The sequence below is a fragment of the Neovison vison genome, chromosome 5 (assembly GCF_020171115.1).
Source record: "Neovison vison isolate M4711 chromosome 5, ASM_NN_V1, whole genome shotgun sequence".
Taxonomy (NCBI): domain Eukaryota; kingdom Metazoa; phylum Chordata; class Mammalia; order Carnivora; family Mustelidae; genus Neogale; species Neogale vison.
Window position 1 is genome coordinate 5,362,996 of NC_058095.1, and position 23,753 is coordinate 5,386,748.

General features: G+C 53.4%; 2 protein-coding genes across 3 annotated transcripts; both read left to right on the forward strand.

Annotated features, from left to right (window-relative positions):
* The first annotated feature begins 727 nt into the window (after positions 1–727).
* On the forward strand, positions 728–6,929 carry MRPL38 (mitochondrial ribosomal protein L38). Its single transcript, XM_044247409.1, has 9 exons — positions 728–828; positions 936–1,115; positions 3,699–3,833; positions 3,916–4,124; positions 4,635–4,707; positions 4,843–4,888; positions 5,841–5,999; positions 6,237–6,373; positions 6,571–6,929. The coding sequence occupies exons 1-9, from the start codon at positions 762–764 to the stop codon at positions 6,705–6,707; spliced, it is 1,143 nt and encodes a 380-aa protein (XP_044103344.1). The 5' UTR covers positions 728–761; the 3' UTR covers positions 6,708–6,929.
* Positions 6,930–8,712: 1,783 nt separating this feature from the next.
* On the forward strand, positions 8,713–13,143 carry TRIM65 (tripartite motif containing 65). 2 transcript variants are annotated; one of them, XM_044247407.1, is made up of 6 exons: positions 8,713–9,141; positions 10,411–10,506; positions 10,759–10,992; positions 11,079–11,253; positions 11,354–11,419; positions 11,879–13,143. In XM_044247407.1, exons 1-6 carry the CDS (start codon positions 8,734–8,736, stop codon positions 12,451–12,453), a joined length of 1,554 nt encoding a protein of 517 aa, XP_044103342.1. In that variant the 5' UTR covers positions 8,713–8,733; the 3' UTR covers positions 12,454–13,143. The 2 variants fall into 2 exon arrangements, with proteins under 2 accessions (XP_044103342.1, XP_044103343.1); XM_044247408.1 differs by lacking the exon at positions 10,411–10,506.
* Positions 13,144–23,753: the final 10,610 nt, after the last annotated feature.

Below are 23,753 nucleotides of genomic sequence, written 5' to 3' on the forward strand. Positions count from 1 at the left end.
GTCACCGCCCTTTGGTTGTAATGATACTTAGTGCCTCTGACTGCTCCGTATCCCTGCCCCTGGCATTAAGGTATGGGAGGTAGCTTACTTCTCTTTCCATCAATTTTTACCCCAGCCCACAGACTAGAGGGCTACACAGCTGTGTATCTGCTGCTCCTTCTCCCTTCAAAGTTATAAACTGCACGAGGTCATAACATGCTTAACCCGTTTTGCTGTAGACATAAGTACAGGTGTTAAGTGACAATGAGAAAAGACACGGGGTGGGGGGTAGGGGCACTCCTTCCACTTCAAGAGCCACCCGTGCTCGTTATTTGCTTCCATTGATGCATGTGGAAGTCCGAGTTCAACTTTAAAACAGTTCAGTTCCAAGCGAGCCCGTTCTTGGAGCGTCCTAGGACACACGACGCCGGGGTTCGGGGACCGGTGCGCCGCTAGCCTCGGTGCCGGGAGGCTCTCGGTGCCCTCTGCAGAGGGGCAGGCTGCAGCGCACGCCTCCTCATGGCGGCAGGCCGCGGCTAGCTGCCCGGACTGCCCGCAGCTCCGCCCCGCGCGCCACCGGGCACTTCCGGAGCTCGACGCCGTCGCCGGACTATGGGAAATACCTCGACCCCTTCGGGAAGGAGGAATCAGAGCCCCGGCGGGGGCGGGGCTCGTAGGACGCAATCCCGGGGGCGGGGCCGGGCGGGGCGCTCAGGCGCTGCTCCGGCCACCTCTGTGGGGTCCTAGGCGGCGGCGGCGGCGGCTGGCCGTCTTGGGGGAAGATGGCGGCGCCCTGGTGGCGAGCCGCGCTGTTTGGAAGTCAGAGGTGGCGGGGCTTCAGCACCTCGGGTGAGGGGTCTGAGGTTGGGGGGCTCGTGGAGGTCCCCGTGTACCCCGAGCCCCGGGGCTCGAGCCAGCGTCCGCGCCTAGCCTCACGTCCCGCTGTCTGCCCGCAGCCGCCCTGAGCCGCCGGACCGCCCCTCTAGGGCCGATGCCCAACGAGGACATCGACGTGAGCAACCTGGAGCGGCTGGAGAAATACCGCAGCTTCGACCGCTACCGGCGCCGGGCGGAGCAGGAGGCGAGGAAGCCGCACTGGTGGCGGACCTACCGGGAATACTTCGGGGAGGAGTCAGGTGCGGGGCGACCGGAGCAGGCGCTGTGAGCGCGGGCCTCGCGTCTCGGGGGGCTGGGGAGCCGCCGGCGTCCTCCCGGAGCACTGGCGGAGGGGGTCTGTCAGCGCCCACGTGCGCACCTTGGGCGGTTTAGTCCCAGCAGGATTTTTCACACTTTTTGGTTGCTTTATTTGGAAGATTCCCTTACCCCGCTGTTAGAGTTCCACCTTATTATACTACTAAAATCCTTCCCAGATTTCTTCCCCGCCCCCAAATTCCGTGTTAAACGTTCTTCTGTGGTCCTAAAATACTGTGTGTAGCCCTGGCCACACTCTATCCTGACTTTGTTTTCACTGGCCCTCTCCCCATATTGGGATCCCTGAAGACAGGGATCTTGCCTGACGTGACCACTATTTGGTCCTTGCGCCCGTATAGTGCTGGGCACATCGGTGTGCAATTCTTTCCTGAATGAAATTGAAAGCTCTGGGCAAAATGACTCGGGGATCCTGCCCTTGAGCAACCTACTTCCTGAGTACATCCCTTTGGAAGGCATTTAGGGAGGCAGTTTTATGATGGTCGAGGACACACGGATAGAATCCACAGAGCCTGATTTAAACCCAGATCAGCTTCGTAGGAGGCGACGCTGGCAGGCCAGGTCCAGGGACCTAGAGAAGGATCCCTGATGCACGACCGATGAGAATAAAACTCCAGGCAGCAGAGGGTGCAAGCAGAGTTTCTGGAAGGTATAGAAAGAGTGCAGGTACAGTGTGTCCGGGAGATTCAGAAAGGAGAGGAGGGAGTCTCTTTGCTTGGGGCCTGGGGGTTTTTATTGAGGATGGTGGTCTGGTGCATATGTCCTCTTAGACATCCAGGAACCAGTTAGAACGAAGATAAGGGCCCAGGAGTTACTCCTTGGAGTCCGGGAATCTTGGCATTGAGACGTGTAGACCTGGTTGTCTGGAACATGCATGCTGTGGCTCCATGCGGTCGTTCTTTCCTGCTCCTTCCTTAGATGTTAGCTATTCTAAAGACATCATTAATTCCTCATTCCTTACAAAAGACATCCATAAAGTGGGGGTGTGGGTCCTAGCAAAAAGAGAAGCAGGAAGGGGTGAGTGGCTGGCTCAGTTGGTAGAACACATACCTCTTGATTTCGGGGTTGTGAGTTCAAGACCCATGTTGGCATAGAGTCTACTAAAAAAAAAAAAGAAAAAAGAAAAAGCAGAAAAAGGAGCAAAACGTATTTTTGTGGAGTCCTTCATTTTCCCTATCTCAGAGTGACTTGCCTGAGCTTCAGTTTCCTCAGTGTAAAATAAAATAACTGTCACGAATTTGTCATATTAAAGGTCGCAGTCGGGGCGCCTGGGTGGCTTAGTGGTTAGACGTCTGCCTTTGGCTCAGGTCACAATCCCGGAGTCCTGGGATCAAGCCCCGCATGGGGCTCCCTGCTTGGAGGAAGCCTGCTCCTCCCTCTCCCACTCCCCTTGCTTGTGTTCGCTCTCTCGCTCTCTTTCTAAATAAATAAAACCTTTAAAAAAAAAAAAAGCTGCGGTCCATTGGATTTTTTTTAGACAAATCCATCTTTAATCAGGGTTCAGTGCATCTTATTGTTGCTGTCTAATGTAAACAGAACAAGTATTGGATCGAAAGCGTCTTGGGCCTTGTTGCTCAACGTGTGTCCTGAGACTACCAGCACAGACTACCTCGGAGCTTGTTAGGATGCAAAATCGGGCCCTCCACTGACCCGTTGATTTAGAATCTGAACTTTAACAAATTTCCCAAGTGACTTGTATGGTGAGTCCGTTAAAGTATGAGAAATGCTTCTTTAAGTCTTTTTTATTTTTTTAAAGATTTTATTTCTTTATTTGACCGAGAGAGAAATCATAAGTAGGCAGAGAGGCAGGCCGAGAGAGAGGGGGGAAGCAGGCTCCCTGCTGAGCAGAGAGCCCGATGCAGGGCTCGATCCCAGGACCCTGAGATCATGACCTGAGCCAAAGGCAGAGGCTTCAGCCACCCAGGCGCCCCTGCTGTTTTTTTTTTTTTAAGATTTTATTTATTTATTTATTTGAGAGAGAGAGACAGTGAGAGACAGAATGAGCGAGGAGAAGGTCAGAGAGCGAAGCAGACTCCCCATGGAGCTGGGAGCCTGATGTGGGACTCGATCCCGGGACTCCAGGATCACGCCCTGAGCCGGAGGCAGTCGTCCAACCAACTGAGCCACCCAGGCGTCCCAACCCCTGCTGTTTTTAAGTCTTTATACCTTCAGCTAATTCTGCCAGGGACTCAGGTGGATGCCCGTGGCCAGGTGTAAACAGGCTTAAAGGTCATCCCCACCATAATTGAGATGATCATCCACCTGTATAACCCATGACCTAGACAGTGTGACCTGGTTTAGGGATCAGAAAATGCAGTCTCACGTCGAATCCAGTTGGCTTAGCAGGTGGACCCTACTTGGGTCTGTGAAACCGACTGCACGGTACGATTTAGTCTTGTGATTAAAGGGTAGCTTTACCAGCAGAACTTGGGCCAGTGAGAGGACTAGGTAGGACTGGAAGCTTCACTGAGACCTGATCCCTCTTTCTCCATCATATCTTCCCTCCCCAGATCCCAAAGACAAGATTGACATTGGGCTGCCCCCACCCAAGGTCTGCCGGACCCAACAGCTGCTGGAGCGGAAGCGGGTCCTCCGAGAGCTGCGAGCGAACTCAGAGGAGGAGCGAGCCGCCCGCCTCCGCACAGGTCAGCCCTCCCAGGGGAGGGGCCCCACCGTGTCAGTGTCACTGCCCCGACCGGGCATCCTAACCTGCATCACTCCTTACAGCACACATCCCGCTGGACGCTGTGCGGGCCGAGTGGGAGAAGACCTGTGGCCCCTACCACAAGCAGCGTCTGGCTGAGTACTATGGCCTCTATCGAGACCTGTTCCACGGTGCCACCTTTGTGCCCCGAGTCCCCCTGCATGTGGCCTATGCCGTGGGGGAGGACGACTTGATGCCTGTGTACCTCGGCAATGAGGTCACGCCCACGGAGGTAACTGCTCTCTCGCCCCCTTTCCCACACTGTGTGTCCAGACGCGTCTCACCGCGGGACCACGGACAGCTCCTTTTTGAAAGCACTTACAGAGGTGGTTTTTACGGTGGTTAAGGGTATAAGCATGGCACCTGTGTAGGCCGGTTTGGGGTTCTGTTCTCCGTCTCCCCCTTTTGGTTTCCTGGTAAACAGCAGCACGGGGATTACGAAGGAAGGAATGTAAGATGAAGAGAAGCGCCATCTTGGCGTGCTCCTGCCATTAGCCCTGCGCATTGATGTGCGGAGCGCCTTGTGGTTCAGAGGGAGTGCTGGCCAGGCAACTGTGCGGGTTCCTTCTACGCGCTTCTCTTTGCTGACCTGCCCCCTCAAAGGACCGTCAGGGGCGTTTGGTTCAGGGTGGGCTCTCCCTTCTCCAAAGCTCCCTCAGATTCCTGCCCTCCAGAAGGTCGGTTTACAGCAGCTGGTCTGTCCCTGGTGGGGGTGACACTGTCCCTGTTTTCTCCCCATCAGGCTGCCCAGGCCCCGGAGGTGACCTATGAGGCAGACAAGGGCTCCATGTGGACACTGCTACTCACCAACTTGGGTAGGTGTCTGGGGCTCGCCAGGCTGCGGCCTCCCTCCCCTCCCCTCCCAGGAGCCAGGACTCTGGGGAGCTGGGGGCGGGGCCAGGGCCAAGGGCAGCAGGGCCCCGCAGTGAGTGGGGTCTCTTTGTGTGCAGACGGACACCTGCTGGAGCCAGATGCCGAATACGTCCACTGGCTGGTGTGAGTACCTGGCAGGGGGAAGGGGTCAGAGACGGGTGAGGAGGCGCTGGCGTGCCGGAAAGAGCTGCACCTGAACGTCCGTCTGGGCTCCACCGGGGATTGGCGGTGGGATTTTCGATTAAACCTCCACCCCATCCCTGCCACCCTCGAGGTGGCAGCCCGCACTGCTGCTTCCGGATGCTGGCAAGAGCCCTGGAATCCACTGGCTGAAGACAGGTCCGGAAGAAAAAGCAGGCAGAAGGCCTTGGCTGTTCTCACAGGCCTCTGGTCTCCCTGAACTCATTTCCTCCTCTGGAAATCTAGGGCGATGCCACCCCATGCTTTAGCCACCCTGAGGGGCTCTGTGACAGTACAGCGAGAGGCCTCTGGCAGCTGTGGCCACCCAAGCTGGGTTTCTTCTGTTTTTTCAGTGGCCTTTGGCTCTGGCGCCAGGGTGGTGGAGGTCAGGCGGCTGACCCCAGCTTCGGGACTTCTGGATGATTGGGGCCTGTGACTGGGAGGCTGGTTTCTATCATTTTTAGTTAGCTGCAGTTACCAGTCTGAGCAGAGGGACCCTCTGGGGAGTTCTCTGTGGGGCAGGTCAGTGGCCATCAGGGTGTCGTGATGGGCAGATGCTCCCTCACAAACCCCGGAGCCTTCAGGAAACAGAGATGCAGCCCAGAGTTGGTGTGGCTCTCCAGCCGGCCCCACTGGCTCGCTGCGGCCTAGTAAATGGTCTGCTAGACCTCACTCTCCCCCTGACCGTCTCTAGGAACCCATCCCCAGCCTCTGAGCCCCTCCTGTTCCCTTCACAAGTTTGGAATCTATCCAGGGGGTCCCAGAGCTGGGCCTCCTACTTGACTGTCGGATGAAGATCATTTAGGGTTTGTTCTCCCAGGAAGTGGCATCAGTCACTAGGGAATTCTCTAGGGAATTATCCATGATAATCCATGGATACGTTTCCTCCCTCCAGAACCAATATCCCAGGCAACAGCGTGGCTCAAGGACAGGAGACTTGTCCATACCTGCCCCCCTTCCCTGCCCGCGGCTCCGGCTTCCACCGCTTCGCCTTCCTGCTCTTCAAGCAGGATAAGCCAATTGACTTCTCGGGGGACACCCGGCCCTCACCCTGGTAATCTCCCCCTTCCCACCCCCCAAACACATTCTATCCCTTCTCAGGCCACCTTCCCAAGGAATGGTCTGTCCTGCTCGGTTCTCTGTCTCTTAACTTGGGCTTGAGGTGGGCAGCAGGGTAGTCGTGCTAGGCAGATCCTAAGGGGCTTCTCAGGATTCCCTGTGGGGCTGCAGGAGGGGTGTGGGGCTCTGAGGCCCCATTCCCTGCTCTTAAATGCTCCCCATCTTCTTACAGCTACCAGCTTGCCCAGCGGACCTTCCGTACTTTTGATTTCTACAAGAAGCACCAGGAAGCCATGACACCAGCTGGCCTGGCCTTCTTCCAGTGCCGCTGGGATGATTCAGTCACCCACATCTTCCACCAGCTTCTGGGTAAGGCCAGAGTGGGCTGGGGGTGGGGCAGGGGCAGCTGGCCTGAGCTCACAGGCCTCTCCTGACCTGCCAGGGAGAAGTGCCACTGGCAGGCACGCCCCTCCTTGGGTGGGCGGGCTGGGCAGTCGCAGGCTAACAGACGAGGGAAAGGGGCTCAGTCCAGCGTCAGTCCACACCCGTACCCCCTCTTCCTACAGACATGCGGGAGCCTGTGTTTGAGTTCGTGCGGCCACCCCCTTACCACCCCAAGCAGAAGCGCTTCCCCCACCGGCAGCCCCTGCGCTACCTGGACCGGTACAGGGACAGTCACGAACCCACCTATGGCATCTACTAAGTGGCCAGAGTGCCACCCACCTCAGAAAGCAGACCGGGCCTTGGGATCCACCAGCAGGGACAATAAAGACACAGCTCCACTGGGCGGGGCTGTGGGCTTCTAGGATCTGCCTGAGGCAGCCCCTTTGTGGCCCTCCCAGCGGGGCCAGGGTTTGGGAGTGAAAAGAGCTCTTGGGAGTGGTGGCAGGGGTGGGACATGTGAATAAAGAGGATTTTTGCTGTAGCTAGTCTGGATCTGTGTTCTGGGAGCGCTCCAACCCCACGATGGCTCTGTAATCCTCCGTGGACGGAAACAGAACTGGCTCCCGCCTCAGGAGGTGAGCCCCTCAACTCTGCCTCTGAAGGGTGTCGGGCCCTGAGATCAGGGGGCTGGAGATGGGTCCAGAAGAAAGGCAGTGGGGCTTGGCTGCTCCCACAGAGCTCTTGAAAGAGCTTTGCCAGTCCTGAGCGTTGGCTCCTGGCTGGATATTCACAGCATGGCTGGTGGCAGGCTCCCGGTGGCAGGCTCCGGGCGACAGGCTGGGGTGCTCTGAGCAGCAGGTGTGAGACCTCTGGGCACACCCAGAAGCCCCTGTACCCTTCTGTGTGGTTAGTGTTTTTTTTCTCCACTCTCTAAGTAGCCAGTCAAGAGGAGACCTACCTTCCCCATATTACAACACAGAAGCTGGAGTGCGGCATTGCACGAGAGGGAACCCTGCCTCAAAATTAGGCCAGGTTGGTTAGCAAAAAAAGGACTTAATCCTCCGTCAACTCCCTGTGGCCCAGCATACTGCCCCAGGGCAGGTGGGTCAGACCCAAAACCCCTCTCCTCTGCTAATCTTCTATAAAGAGTGAGGCTCCAGGGGCGTCTGGGCGGCTCAGGTCATAATCTTGGGGTCCTGGAATCAAGCCCTGCATTGGGCTCCCTGTTGAGCAGGGGTTCTGCTTCTTCCTCTCCCTCTGATACACCCCCACCCCTTGTGTGCTCGCTCTCTGCTCTTTCCTTCAAATAAAATCTTTTTAAAAAGAGGGGCACCTGGGTGGCTCAGTGGGTTAAAGCCTCTGCCTTCCGCTCAGGTCATGATCCCAGGGTCCTGGGATCAAACCCGCCTCTGCTCAGCAGGGAGCCTGCTTCCTCCTCTCTCTCTGCCTACTTGTGATCTCTGTCTGTCAAGTAAATAAATAAAATCTTTAAATAAACAAATAAATAAAAGTGAGCTCCCAGAAGAACTCCCCACCTGCGAACAAGGAACTCCCCAGCAGGGGGCCCAACGGAGAGTGGATTCCAAGAGCAATTGAACTGTGGGGGTGTGAAAAAAAAACACTCGATTGGTCTCTGAGTTGGTGACCAGAAATTTCCACCTCACTGTTTACTTTAAAAGCACTAAAGTTTGGCGTAGCTTAGAGAAAGGAGACACCCCAATCTGGCAGATGGCTGAAACAGCACAAGGGAAAGGACCGCGGGGCACTTTCTGGCAGGAGAGCCCGCCAAGGAGCTCAGCCCGTGCCCAGCGCTCTCACGGACCGGGCGACCTCGTGCGGTCTCCTTTCATCGCCAAAACGGCCGGGAAGTAGCCGCTGTGGTCCAGGTTTCCAGATGGGGGGGCCCAGAGGGGTTGCGTGGGGGGACTTCAGCCAGGAAGAGGCTCCGAAGCCCAATGGAGTTCCCAAAGTTTCTGGTCCCTGGAGGCGGGGGCCGCTCCCCTACGCAGGAGCTGCTGAGAGGGTCTGGGGGAAAGGGTGGAGCTCCCAGGGTGGGACCACCGACAGGCGGACCCCAACTCCCACCCTGGGGCGGCATGAGGCAGCAAGGGTGGCTCGGAGCCCGGACGAACGGAAGCAAGCGGAAGCTGCGAGGGCCCGGGTCGGTGGCAGGGGAGGCGACAGCCGATCCCGCTCGGGCTAGGCGCGCCCTCGCTCCTCCCGCAGGCTCGGGAGGACCCGCCCCTCGCCGCCCCGCCCGCCCGACCCTGGCGGCCCCGCCCCTAGCCCCGCCCGCCTTCGGAGGCACCGGCCCCCGCCTGCAGAGCTGCGCTGCGGCCTCCGCCATGGCCGCGCAGCGGCTGGAGGACGTGCTGACCTGCTCCATCTGCCTGGGGCTCTACGTGGAGCCGGTGACGCTGTCCTGCGGCCACAACTTCTGCGGGGCCTGCATCGGGGACTGGGGACGCGGCTGCGACAAGGCGTGCCCCGAGTGCCGGAAGCCCTTCCCCGACGGCAACGAGCTGCGCCGCAATGTGGCGCTCAGCGCCGTGCTCGAGGCGATGCGCGCGGGGCCCGGCCCGGACTCGGCCCCCGCCCCTGGCTCCGCCCTGGGCGCGCGCTGTCCCCGGCACGGGCGGCCGCTCGACCTCTTCTGCCGCACCGAGGCTCGTTGCATATGCAGCGCGTGCACCGTGAATGAGTGTCTCCTCCACGAGCGGGCGCTGCTGGACGATGAGCGTCGGGAGCGCGAGGTGATACCGGGGTCCCCTGCCCTGTCTCTCGGCGCCCGGGCTGGGGCGGGCAGCTTCAGCAGGAGGAGGCTTTGGGATGTTTGTGTGTGTTCCCGAATAAAAGGGGAAAACAGGTGCTTGGAATAGAGATTTCGGAGATGGTGACAGGCCCAGGGTTGCTACCCCAGCACGGAGGGGCTGAAATGGAGCGAAGGAAAGGGCTCTGCAGGCGAGTATGTTGGCGTGTTGGAAGGCGCCTCTGTGGCTTCAGAAGTCACAGAGAATGACGGTGAGATGTTACCGCTGAGGCTCTGGGCATGCAGGTGGTCAGCGCGGGCCAGCAGGTGACAGCGACAGGGAGGGAGGGAGTGGCAGATGGTACAAGCAAATGGCACGTGCAGGCTGAAGGGGCATGTGCACGCCCAAGGTGTGAGAGGACAGACGCGCATCCCTGGGGGACGGTAGGATGGAACTAGGAGAGTGCCCCTCCCCACTTCCTGCTTGTGGCACATTGTACAGTGGGGGAGGCCATGGGCCTGGGCAGAGACGGGTCTGGCAAGATCTGACAGCTTCGGCCAGTTTATCAACTTCTCTGTCCTGTTTTCTCATCTGTGAAGTGGGGATCTTGATGGCCCTTGACTCATAAAGGAAGTGTGGCCTGGAGAAGCAGAAGCAAAAGACTCTTGACCAGGGGCTGGGAATGCTGCTTTGTCCTGCTCCCATAAGAGCACAACATTCTGACCCTCCAGGGCACCAGAGGAGTCACAAATAGGGGTGAACTCTTCTCCCCCATGCCCAGAGCTGGGGCTGAGGTCTGGCTGGCCCGGCATTTGGAAGAACCCGCCCTGTGCGTGTGCCACACTGCCCGCTGGTCATAGCTTCGGTGCTTGGACCTGTCACCCCTTCCCTGCACGGCTGCGGAAGCCGGAAATGTGGCTCCCTCTATTTAGTGACGGGGGTAGTGTGGGGTGTTTACAGCGCAGAGACCATGGGTGTTCTCTCCAGATTGCTCAGCCTGCAAGAGAACTGGAGGCCAGGTTTAAAGCCCCAGGCCTCTGCTCTGCCTGTGTACCTCCCCGCTCCGGGGTGGGAATGGGCTCTGTCTGGGTCTCCCGGGGACTCTGACCCCGTTCACGCCTGTCTCAGACCAGGGCCGGTCCACTGGTCAGCCTTGCCTGGGGTGGCACGAGGAGGGGATGCCCCACATCCCCTCCTGTTTGTTGATTGAGGGGAGGACTTCATAGCTATCCCCGGTCCCCTCTTGTCACTTGTTCCCTGGTGGGCACCCAGGCCCAGCTGAGAGCCACGCTGGAGGTCAGCCAGCAGCAGGTGACCCAGGTGGAGAAGCAGCTGGAGGAGCTGCAGCAGCAAAGCAGCCAGATCCAGGTACCGGGCACACCTGCTCTACCCCACTGCGTGCTCAGGCTGTGCCCTGTGGGCAGCCCCCAGGCCCTCCCAGGGACACTGGGTCGTAGGTGTGAGCTGCCTTGAAAACGCCTCTGGGCAGCAGGGAGGGAGAGACTAAGCAGGGTCGGGGGAAAGGTTCCAGGGGCCCTGGCTCCCCACATCCCCACCCCTCAGCCCAGAGGGCAGCCTTGGCCTGGGCCGCCCTAGGCCACCACTCCTTCGCCCACACAGAGCTCGGCCTGCACCCTGGCCTCCATGATCTCGGGCAAGTTCAGCCGCCTGCTGCAGGCCCTGGAGATGCGGCGGGCCTTGGCACTGAAGGACATCAAGGTGGCCGAGACCCAGGCACTAGCACAGGCGCAGGATGCAGAACAGCGACTGCGGGGCCATCGGGAGGCCCTGGTTCATTACGACCGCAGGGTCCGGGACCTCCTGCAGCAGCTGGATGACCGCACCTTCCTCCAGGTAGCAGGCCTCAGGGCAGCAGGTTGGGGAGACCAGCGTCCCTGCCCCCAGCGCACAGGCTCACTGCAACTGTCCCTGGGGCTCAGGAATCTCAGCTCCTGGCCCCCCCAGCGCCTCTTGGGCCTCTGACTCCTCTGAAGTGGGACAAAGATCAGCAGCTGGCCGGTCTGAAGGAGTCACTGAGCCAGCTGTATAACCTCCTCCTGGAGGAGGGGGACCACCCCAGGGCACCTGCTGAAGCTGCTGATTCAGGCCCTGTAGGTAAGGCTGACCCCACGGCAGGTGGGCTGGGGGGCGGGTCAGAACTCTGCCCACCAGGACATCCGCCCCATTGCTGCCCTAACATTTCTTTGCCTTCCAGAGGGTCCAGGTCCCCTGGCACCAGTCCCAAGCCCAGTTTGTCCACTGAGGAGGAAACTCTGGCAGAGTAAGGAGACCGGCATGTGTGTGCATAGACGTGTGTGCATTGTGCGTTCATGTGTACACTGTGCGTGTGTGTGTGCGTGTCTGGGAGGGTGCGTGTATACCTGGGTGGGGGGGCACGTGCCATGACTGCCCTGCCCAGGATGTCTGCCCCATGCCCTTCCCCCTTACACGTGGATCCAGCAGAGCATGTAAGCAGATTCTGGCCCCGCAAACCAGGGCTTGGTTATGATTCTCCCACTAGTTACTGAGTTAGGTTACCTTGGGGAGACTCATTTTTTTTTCATCTTTGAAATGAGGTGGCTGCCTGCTGTGGGGACATTGCCCCTGGCTGCACGCCTGACAGCCGTGTGGCTTTGCCCTGGCAGAGCTCCAGTTGCCATCCCTGCCTCTGGGGACAGGACGGTGAAGGCTCACAGGCGCCTGCCCGCTCACCTTCCACCGGTCCGTCTGTCCCTGACAGATTACCGCAATCTGACCTTCGACCCGGACAGCGCCAATCGCCACCTCTACGTATCTCGGCAGGACCAGCAGGTAAAGCACCGTCACAAGCCCCGGGACCTGGCTGGGCCAAGTAGCTTCGAGCTCTGGCAGGTGCGGTGCACCCAGAGCTTCCAGGACGGGCGACACTACTGGGAGGTGCGCACATCTAACCACTCGGTGACTCTGGGCGTCGCCTACCCAGACCTGACGCGGCGCAAGCGGGGGCCCCACACGGACAACATCGGGCGCGGGCCAAGCTCCTGGGGGCTCTGTGTTCAGGAGGACAGGGCGCAGGCCTGGCACAACGGGGAGGCCCAGCTCCTCCCAGAGGTGTCGGGGCGGCTCCTGGGCATGGACTTGGACCTGGCTTCTGGCTGCCTCACCTTCTACAGCCTGGAGCCCAGGGCCCAGCCCCTGCATACCTTCCATGCCATCTTCACCCAGCCCCTCTACCCTGTCTTCTGGCTCCTTGAGGGTAGGACTTTGACCCTGTGCCATCGGCCCGAGGCCAGGCTCCCTTCGGAGCTCCAGGAAGAGGCCTCGGAGCCCAGCTGAGGAAGGAACAGGATGGAGCTCTGGGCCAGGAACAGGGGCCACCATACCTTTGTGCCCAAAAGCTGCCCAGCCCCTAGCTTGGGGACCTGAGGCCACAGCGACAATGGGACCAGCTTTGGGCCGGAAGATCAACTCCGAACTAGGCTGGGCCACTTGGGAAGAGAGGTTGGGAGGGAGCCCCCAACCGGAGGTCACTCTCCAGCATCCCTGAAGGACACGGGGACGAGAAAGGGACTAAAATGGGAGGACGCTGCCCAAGCAGAGCCCACTTCTCCACACTGCCGCGGCGGTCTGAGGCAGGCGCAGCGCCCGTGGGCTCCTGGTCCTGCAGCAGAGCATGCGCAGTCAGGCCTCCCCGCACAGTGTGGTGCACAGACACACCCCGCGGCCCGCTGGCCTCCCGTGAAGGTGACGTAGACCAAAGGAGTGGGGCGGTGGGCGGGAGGATGGGGGGGGGCCACAAAGCATGGACAATTCCTGCAGAAAACCTAAAGAAAATCATTTTTTACTTCCTCTTTTATTTTTGTTTTTGTTAACATTTTGGTAGATCTTCGTTGCTTTTGTACATCCTTATGATTGCATTTTAAAAACACTTGTGTTTTTTGCATTTTTTTAATTTAGCATACCCATTTTTCATGGTATTAATATTTTCCCCTGAATGATTACCATATAAACAATCTTTCTAATGAATATCAGAATTTATTTCCCTAATACAAGTACCCTCCACTCTCCAAAAGTTCAAGTTCTGCCACTTGGCTTTCCTAAAAGACCTGCCTTAGCATGGTTCCGGATTTCTTTTGGTTAGTGCGGACAGGTGCCCTTGGAGGTCTTTTGTAAAGCAAGGTGGCAGAAGGGCAAACTTGGGCAAGCCAAGGATACTCTGCTGTGTGCCCTTTCTGCCTATGAAAGCTCTCATAAGGACACTCTACTTTTGGATTGCTCAGGGGACCCCATATCAGACATGTTGGCATTGTTTTATTTGGGGCTGTAAAAATTCCACCACAATGTGTATTTCTGAGCAGGAAGCTGTGCCCCGTGGCTACGTAGGTAGGCTGAGTTCAGTGGAGTTACTCAACAGAAACATAAGGGGCACCTGGGTGTCTTGGTTTCTATTCAGGTCTTGATGTCAGGGTCTGCTTAAGACCCTTTCACTCTCTCCCTCTACCCCTCCCCCCTTAAATAAACAAAATCTTCAAAAATAATAATAATGATGAGCACCTGAAGATTCTGTTTTGTATACATGTGGTCAAAATGAAGCAACCTTGAGGCAGGCAGGCCCTCCTCACCCCCGCTCCGATCAGCTGTCTTAGCTGGGCGCAGCCTCCGCCCCTGTCCCCATCACCCAGGGTGTGGGGACTAAGTACAGTGTTGTGTATAGCGCTGGGCCGGCACTGGCTCCCTTTGTTTTTGCTTTTCCTACTCCGACGATGCTTTCCTGATGATACCTGGACATACGTTTGTTAGTGTTTCTGGAAGTGGGCGCTGGGACCTAAAGCAGCTGTAATTCTGTTACTCAGAACACTTCACTTCTTGATCTGGGTGGTGGTTACAAGGATGTTGACTTTACAGCTGTTGGTGCTATAGGTGCATTTTTACATACTCAGGAATAATTATTTTGCAAGAATTTTTTTAAAGGATAACACATGCAATCCCGTGGCCCCAGCTGTGGCCCCCAGCTGCACGCCCCATCCTGCAGGTGCCTCCCCAGCCTGTGGCTCTGTTCAAGGGCGGGGCCAGGCCTCTGGTCAGTACAGCCCGGGCAACAAGCTTCGAGGAGGACTCCAAAGTTGGGGACTCCCCAGATATGGGGAGGGGGCTCTCGGAGTGCACATCCTGACTGAGTGATAGTAGACAGTCACCTTGCTGCACAGCTGGGCCAACAGTTGCTGAGAGACCCAGCAGGGAGGGAAGCAGGATTGGGCTGGCCCAGTGGCCGGCATTGGTGGCTCTCGCCATGTACAGATTCTGACCATTACCACCCCCAACCCACCCCCCAGCCCAAAGCCCCAGCACGCATGTGCGACAGGCTGCTCCCACACTGAAAGGGGGAGAGAAAGGAAGAGAGCCCCCTCTGCTTCTGTGGTGGGAAGGGTTTGGGGTCTTCATTCTATGATACTACGTTTCATCAGGCCATCAGTCCTTTCCATATTGTTCTGTAGGAATGTTCCTTATTGTGACTGTTGACCTTATTTATGAGATGAGATGCCGCTGGCCTTTTTGTAGACTGTGCTTTTCAAGTAGGCATGGGGCAAGCATTTGCAAATTATTGGAAAGCTGCTTCAAATGAAATGTCCTCAATCCACCCAGTTCTGCCAGAAGTCTGTCTCCTGTCCAGGAAAAACACATTGGGAGGGAAAAAAAGAGCATGGATATTGGGGTGTAACATTTGTGAGGGGGATTTGATTAGCCTGTGGGTATTTCCAGAATCTCTGCCCCACCCCTCTAGTATCGGGGCTTCTGTGAGGCTGAATCAGGAGGATGGGCACACAGGCACATCCAGGCAGGGCAAGGGGACAGGAGAGATTTTAAAAGACACCTCAGGTGCCAGGGGAGTTGAGGGAGTCGGGTTGGAGGTTGCTGTTCCCCAGGCAGGAAGGGATGGGAGGGAACAGCATGGCGAATGTAGGAGATGTGGCTTCGAGTAACATGGGACAGGAAGCTAGAAGACTATGGAGCCAGGCTTCTGAGGACAAAGGATTTCCATTCTAGAATTCCATACCCAGCCAAACAGTGTCAGAGCTTGTACAAAGACCATTGCAGGCACTTTCACATCCATTCTCAGGAAGCCCCCAGAAGATGTGCTTTTCCAAAGGAAAGAAGTAAAGTCAATGAAGGGGAAGAAAGACCTGGGACCCAAGCAACAGGGAGTTCAACACAGAAGAGAAGTGGTAAAGAACTGAAGTCTCCAGAAACTTGAGCATGAACATCCACCGGGATTTTCAAGGCTAACGAGTATGTGCATTGCAGATGAGGCGCTAAATGCTAAAAGTAATAGGTAAGATGTTGAAGCTGGTGGTCATGGGAACAAGCATCTGGAGCAGCTGGGACACAGAACTGCCAGCTTTTGTTACGAGGCTCATAAAATTGTTTACTTTTTGGAGAAAGAACAGCAAATAAAACCTAATCCCAGCAGGAGAAAAGAATAAAGATTAGAGAAGAAATCAATGAAATAGAAACCAAAAGAACAGTAGAACAAATTGATGAAACTAGGAGTCGGTTCTTGGAAAAAAATAATAAGATCGATGACCCCCTGGCCAGACTTATCAAAAAGAAAAAAGACCCAAATAAATAAAATCATGAATGAAAGAGGAGAGATCACAACCAACACTGAAGAAAGACAATTATAAGAACATGTTATGAGCAACTCTAGGCCAGCAAATTAGGCAATCTGGAAGAAATGGATGCATTCCTAGAAACTGAGCTACCCAAACTGAAACAGGAAGAAATAGAAAACGTGAACAGACCCATAATCAGCCAGGAAACAGAAGCAGTTATCAAAATCTCCCAACAAACAAGAGACAGACAGCTTCCCAGGGAAATTCTACGCAACATTTAAAGAAGAAGTAACACCTTTTCTTCCGAAGTTGTTCCAAAAAAAAAGAAATGGAAGGAAAACTTCCAGGCTCCTTCTATGAGGACAGCATTATCTTAATCCCAGAACCAGACAAAACCAGACCTCAATCCAAACCCCGCCAGAAAGAATTACAAACCAATATTCTTGATGGACACGGATGCAAAAATTCTCACCAAGAAACTAGCCAGTACGGGGCGCCTGGGTGGCTCAGTGGGCTAAAGCCTCTACCTTTGGCTCAGGTCATGATCTCAGGGTCCTGGGATCGAGCCCCACATCAGGCTCTCTGCTCAGCAGGGAGCCTGCTTCCTCCTCTCTCTCTGCCTGCCTCTCTGCCTACTTGTGATCTCTGTCTGTCAAATAAATAAATAAAATCTGTAAAAAGAAAGAAAGAAAGAAACTAGCCAGTAGGATCCAACAGTATATTAAAAAGAGTATTCACCACAGCCAAGAAGGATTTATTCCTGGGCTGCAAGTGTGGTTCAACATCCACAAATCAATCATTGTGATACACTACGTTAATAAATGAAAGGACAAGAACTGTATGATCCTCTCAAGAGATGCAGGAAAAAATATCTGACAAAGTACAGGATACTTTCTTGATTAAAACTCTTCACAGTGTAGGGATAGAGAGAACATACCTCCGTATCATAAAAGCCATATAAAAAAGCCCACAGCGAAATTTTCAGTGGGAAAAAACAGAGCTTTTCCCCTAAGGGCAGGAACAGGACAGGGGTGTCCGCTCTCACCACTGTTGTCCAACATTGTACTAGAAGACCTAGCCTTAGCAATCAGTTAACAAAAAGAAATAAAAGACACCCAAATCAGCAAAGAAGTCAAACTCTCTTTGCAGATGACATGATACTCTATGTGAAAAACCCAAAAGACTCCACCCCCAAATTGCTAGAACTCATACAGGAATTCAGCAACATGGCAGGAGATAAAGTCAAGGCACAGAAATGCTATATTTCTATATACTAACCATGAGACAGAAGAAAGAAATTAAGGAGTCGATCCCATTTACAATTGCACCAAAAACCATAAGATACCTTTCCCTAAGAGGGAAAAGATATGTACTCTGAAAGCTATCGAGCACTCATGAAAGAAATTGAGGAAGACACAAAGAAATGGAAAAATGTTCCATGCTCATGGATTGGAAGAACCAATATTGTTAAAATGTTTATGCTTCCCAGAGCAATCTACACATTACTATCAAAATATAACCAATATTTTTCACAGAGCTGGAACAAATAATTCTAAAATTTGTATGAAACCAGAAAAGACACTGAATAGCCACAGGAATGTAGAAAAAGAAAACCAAACCTGATGGTATCACAATTCCAGACTTCAAGTTCTATGACAAAGCAGTAACCATCAAGGCAGCCTGGTACTGGCCCAAAAGCAGATACATAGATCAGGGGAACAGAATAGAGAATCCAGAAATGGACCCTCAACTCTATGGCAACTAATCTTCAACAAAGCAGGAAAGAATGTCCAATGGAAAAAGACAGTCTCTTCAACAAATGGTGTTGGAAAATTGAACAGCCACATGCAGAAGAATGAAACTGGACCATTTTCTTATACCATACACAAAAATAGACTCAAAACGTTGAAAGACCTAAATGTGAGACAGGAATCTATGAAAAAATCCTAGAGGAGAACACAGGCAGCAACCTCTGTGACCTCAGCCGTAGCAACTTCTTGCTAGACAAGTCTCCAAAGGTAAGGGAAACAAAGGCAAAATGAACCATTGGGACTTAAAGATAAAAAGCTTTTGGGGCGGGGGCCCTGGGTGGCTCAGTAGGTTAAGCCTCTGCATTCGACTCAGGTCGTGATCTCAGGGTCCTGGGATTGAGTCCCACATCGGGCTATCTGCTCAGCAGGGAGCTTGCTTCCCTCCGACCCTGCCTGCCTCTATACCTACATGTGATCTCTGTCTGTCAAATAAATAAATAAAACCTTTAAAAAAAAAAAAAAAAAAAGCTCTTGGGGCACCTGGGTGGCTCAGTCATTAAGCGTCTGCCTTCGACTCAGATCATGATCCCAGGGTCCTGGGATCAAGCCCCTCGTCAGAGAATCTGCTTCCTTCCCTCTCTCTCTGCCTGCCTCTCTGCCTACTTGTGATCTCTGTCAGTCAAATAAATAAATAAAATCTTTTAAAAAAAAAAAAGCTTTTGCACAACAAAGGAAACAGTCAACAAAACCAAAAGACAGCTGACAGATGGGAGAAGATATTTGCAAACGTCTTATTAGATAAAGGGCTAATATCCGAAATCTATAAAGAACTTATCAAACTCGACACCCAAAGAACAGATAATGCAATCAAGAAATGGGTAGAAGACATGAACAGATAATTCTCCAAAGAAGACATACAAATGGCCAACAGACATGTGAAAAAATACTCAACATGTGAAAAAATACTCAACATCGCTTGGCATCAGGGAAATACAAATCAAATCACAATGAGATCCCATCTCATGCCAGTCAGAATGGCCAAATGTAGTAAAGTATTAACAAGTCAGGAAACGACAGATGTTGGCAAGGATGCTTTTACACTGTTGGTAGAAATGCAAGCTGGTGCAGCCATTCTGGAAAACAGCATGGAGGTTCCTCAAAAAGTTGAAAATAGAGCTACCCTACAACCCGGCAATTGCACTACTGGGTATTTACTCTAAAGATAGAAACATAGTGATCCAAAGGGGCGCATGCACCCGAATGTTTATAGCAGGAATGTCTACACTAGCTGAACTAGGGAAAGACCCCAGATGTCCATCAACAGGTGAATGGCTAAAGAAAATGGGGTATATAGATACAATGGAATATTCCTCAACCACCAAAAAAATGAAAAATCTTGCCACTTCCAATGACGTGGATGGAACCAGAGGGTATTATGCTAAGAGAAATAATTCAATCAGAAAAAACAATATGATTTCACTCATGTGGAATTTAAGAAACAAAACAGGAGCATGGGGGAAGGGAGGGAAACAGAACAGGAGGATATCAGAGAGGGAGACAAAACATAAGAGACCTTAATCATAAGAAACAAACTGAGGGTTGCTGCTGGGGGCATGGGGTGATGGGCACTAAGGATGGCCCGTGCTGTGTGAGCACTGGGTGTTCCATACGGCTGATGAATCACTGAACTCTACCTCCAAAACTAATAATACACTCACTATATGTTAATTAATTGAATTTAAATTTTAAAAAGTTTAATTACTTTTAAAATTCTATTATTTTGAAATGGATACAGATCCAAACGGGGTGCCTGGCTGGCTCAGGTTGAAGAGCATGTGACTCTTAATCTTGGGGTCATGGGTTCGATCCCCACGTTGGGTGTAGAGATTACTGAAAATAAGTAAATAAACAAACGTAAAAAGAAAAGTACATCAAAACCATTCAGTGTTACCTTGGGCCATGGTCTGGGTCCCATGTCAATATCACAGACGCGAGCGAGGCTGGGAATGGCTGGCTCATTACTCCTATTTTTTTTTTTTTAAGATTTTATTTTATTTATTTGAGAGAGAGAGACAGTGAGAGAGAGCATGAGCGAGGAGAAGGTCAGAGGGAGAAGCAGACTCCCCATGGAGCTGGGAGCCCGATGTGGGACTCGATCCCGGGACTCCAGGATCACGCCCTGAGCCGGAGGCAGTCGTTTAACCAACTGTGCCACCCAGGCGTCCCTCATTACTCCTATTTGCTGGGTGGCTTTTGCTTGTTTTTGCTTCAGTCTGACCGTTTTCTTTCCCTTTCAAGCAATACTGCAGCCCTGTAGACAGTTTCATATATGAGGTTTAGGATTATTGTCAGGTTTCACTTTCTGGGTTTGCATTCTGTCTCCTCTGGATGAGTTGTGTGACCTCTGGCAAGATACGTAATCTGTCGGAATTCCATTTCTCATCCTTCAAGACATAGTTCTTGCAAAGGCAGTGAGACGCAGGCGTGAGCGTGCTCCTACAGACCTCAAAAATGCATTACCTTCTCCCCTTAAGAGCCAATTCATTCCAAAAAGAGAATGAATATGTTGGGCAATCTTAAAGCTACGATGATGGAGGGGCACCTGGGTGGCTTAGTGGGTTAAAACCTCCGCCTTCGGCTCGGAGGTTTTAAATTTTTAAAATTTTTATTTAAAGATTTTTTTTTCAAGATTTTATTTGACAGCGATCACAAGTAGGCAGAGAGGCATGCAGAGAGAGAGAGGAGGAAGCAGGCTCCCCACTAAGCAGAGAGCCCGATGCGGGGCTCGATCCCAGCACCTCGGGATCATGACCTGAGCCGAAGGCAGAGGCTTTAACCCACTGAGCCACCCAGGTGCCCCTATGTAAATGTTTTAAATAAAATCTTGAAAGAAAAGAAAAAAAAAAAAAAACACCACTGTCTTGACAAATCACAGCTCTATACTTTCCTAGGGACGCAGATCTTCCTGGGCAGGCTCTGGGCTGGGAAGCTAGAGGCCGGCTGGCACTTGTCCATGTACACGCCCCAGCCCAACTGGCACCCCTCACCCCTCCAAAGCCAGGCGGGTCTGTGGTCTCAGCGAGCCTGGGCAGCCTGCCTGCCAAGCCTTGGAGCTTGGTGGCGCTATGCCTGAGCCTCCCAACTGATCCTGGGGCTTGGCAAACAAGCGACAGTCATGAGTGAGTGGTGATCCCTGTGGAAACCAACGTATGGAACTCATTACCCGCCTTCCTGCCAAATTGGGCACACCCAGGCCAGTTCCCTCTGCTACTCCTCAGCTGGAGAAGCTTTTCCCGCTCTAGTTTCTGCATGCCCGCATCCTAGCAACCTGTGAAAGCCCAGATGCTCCTTCCTCCACAGGGCCCTCCAGGATCCGCCCCCCTCTTCCAGTGAGTCCCCCCCGATTGCACCCCTCATTTAATATTTCATAGATCTTCGTTTTCTTCTCTCCTTCCAGGAAAGATGGAAGGAGGCTTTGCATAGCATCTTTCTAAATTAGACATTCTTTTTTTTTTAAGATTTTATTTATTTATTTGACAGAGATCATAAGTAGGCAGAGAGAGAGGAAGGGAAGCAGGATCCCTGCGGAGCAGAAAGCCTGATGTGGGGCTCGATTCCAGGACCCTGGGACCATGACCGGAGCCGAAGGCAGAGGCTTTAACCCACTGAGCCACCCAGGTGCCCCTAAATTAGACATTCTTAAGCTGGGAGTCTTGGTGAGAAAATTCTCTGTATTTTCGCTCTTCTCTAAACTGAAATTTGGCATTTCTTTCTGTTACAAACGGAGAGAACATACCACAGTGGAGTTAGCAGTTCTGTGACTTGTCACCAGGAGAAATTACAGAGAGTTTCACAGCATATTACGTGGTCACACAGAACCTGAAATATCACTTATGTTCATCACTATTTCAAAATTAAAAAATTAGGGACGCCTGGGTGGCTCAGTGGGTTAAAGCCTCTGCCTTTGGCTCAGGTCATGATCCCGGGGTCCTGGGATCGAGCCGCCTCAGACTCTGCTCAGCGGGAAGCCTGCTTCCTCCTCTCTCTCTGCCTGCCTCTCTGCCTACTTGTGATCTCTCTCTCTCTGTCAAATAAATAAATAAAATCTTAAAAATTAAAAAAAAAAAAGATTAGGCCTCCATCTGATGTTAAAAGAAACACAGATATCACAAATTTATCTTCTTAATATTTTGTACCTGTATTTCAGTGTAATCAGTTTCCACGAAATCCTATGCATTTTGCTTTGTACATTTAAAAGCATTACTTTGGGGTTGCCTGGGTGTCTCAGTAGGTGAAGCGTCTGCCTCGGGCTCAGGCAAGGATCCCAGGGTGCTGGGATGGAGTCCTGCCTCCAGGTCCCTGCTCAGTGGGGGGCCTGCTTCTCCTTCTGCATCTGCTGCTTCCCCTGCTTGTGCTCTCTCTCTCTCTTTCTGATAAATAATTTTTTATAAGTAAACAAACAAATAAATAAATAAAAGCATTACTTCGGAAAGGGGTGCACCTAGCTTCAAGAAAGGCTCTGGCACTGAGAAAAGTTAAGCCCCACTTCTGGATGGAATGGCCCTCCCCTGACCCTCTTATTCCTTCCTCTTTGGATTCTCATCAGCAGGAGGTCTGGCAGATAAGGAAGGGTTGTCTCGATTCTTCTATATTTTTTTATTTTTATTTTTAAAAAAGATTCTATTTATTTAATTCAGGGAGAGCCATCACACAGTGGTGGGGAGGGGCAGAGGGAGAGGGAGAAACAGACTTCCTGAACAGAGGGGAGCACGAGGTGGGAAGCAATCCCAGGACTCACCCAGGTGCCCTGTGTGGTGTTTTGATCCTGATTAGACTGGGCTAAGGGCGCACCCTGCATACTAATAATTGCAGAGGTTTTAAAAAAAAAAAAAAAAAAAGACTGGGCTAAGGGCTTCGGGGAGGAAGACTGCATTGTCAGCAGTACTTACTATCAATGTGACCTATCACTGTTGACGGTGACCTTGATCACCCTGCTGGGGTCATGCTTGCCAGGCTTCGCCACTGTGAAGTGACTGTTTTGCTCCCTTTGGAAGAAAATCACTATGCACAGTCTGCTTTAAAGGAGTGGGAAATCAGGCTCCAACTCAGAGTATCCACAACAATTATTTTGCAATCTTCTCAATGGGAAATTTGCTTATGCTTCTTCATTTGTTTACCCGGTCATTTATATCAGTATGAACCCATGGATGTTTATTTTATACTTTGGGTTATAAGCTAATCTACTTTATTTTGTTGCCACTTTATTTAAAAAAAAAATTTTTTAGTATTTTGTTTATTTATTTATTTGAGAAAACACGCTCGAGAGAGCGAGCCAGCGACAGGGCGCCGGCAGGAGCAGAGAGGAGTGGCAGAGGAAGAAGCAGACTCCAGCCTAGCTGGAGGGGGCGGGGAGGGAGCCCGATGCGGGGCTCGATCCCAGGACCCTGAGATACTGACCTGAGCGGAAGGCGGATGATTCCCCGACTAAGCTACCCAGGCGTCCCGCCGTTTTTATTTTTTTAAACAACATTTAAGTGCATGTCTGGATGAGCCTTAAATGCCTCCATCTGAGGAACCCATACCCCCCAGCCCCAGGTACACCGCAAGTGCCTCGGGGTTGGGGTGGGGGTCCGTGAAGGGGAACTGAATTCCCTCACACGAGGGACTTGGAGGGTGACAGCAACTTCCCATTTCAGGGTTAGAAAAGCCCAAGTTCCCCACAAGGGGTAAATAGAGTCGCTAAGGGGCAAAAACACGCGCACATCAGCGGTTAATTTTCTCTGCAGTCAGCAGCAGCTCAGAAGCTTTGCTAACAAGTGCCTCGGGGAGGTCTGGAGCGCGAAGGGTCTGGAGTGGCCCGGTGGCCACGGGTGGGAACACCCGGTCCCTCTGGAGTCCGGGGCCCGGCTGTGGTGGGAACTGAGGGTGATGGAGGGGTGAACTTCCCAGCTTCCTTCCAGTGTGCCCGCCTCGCACTCTCTGCCCTCCGCGCTCCCCTTGGACCAGCAGGGACGGTGGTGCAGGAGCCCCTCGGGGTCACACGGGGCCGGAGGTGGGGGGCACACGGGGGCGGAGACCCCCCGCGAAGTCTGGGCCAGCGCCGGGTATACCGAGACCCACAGGCGGGTCTGCGGCGCTGGGGGCGGTCCGAGCCGGGGACGGAAGGGGGCTGGACCCTTGGCCTCGGTCCCAGGGGGCGGTGCCGCAGCGCTAGCGGGCAGGGTCCCTCCCTGGGCGGGAGCAGAACAGGCGGTGCCCGCGCGGCCGCGGAGCT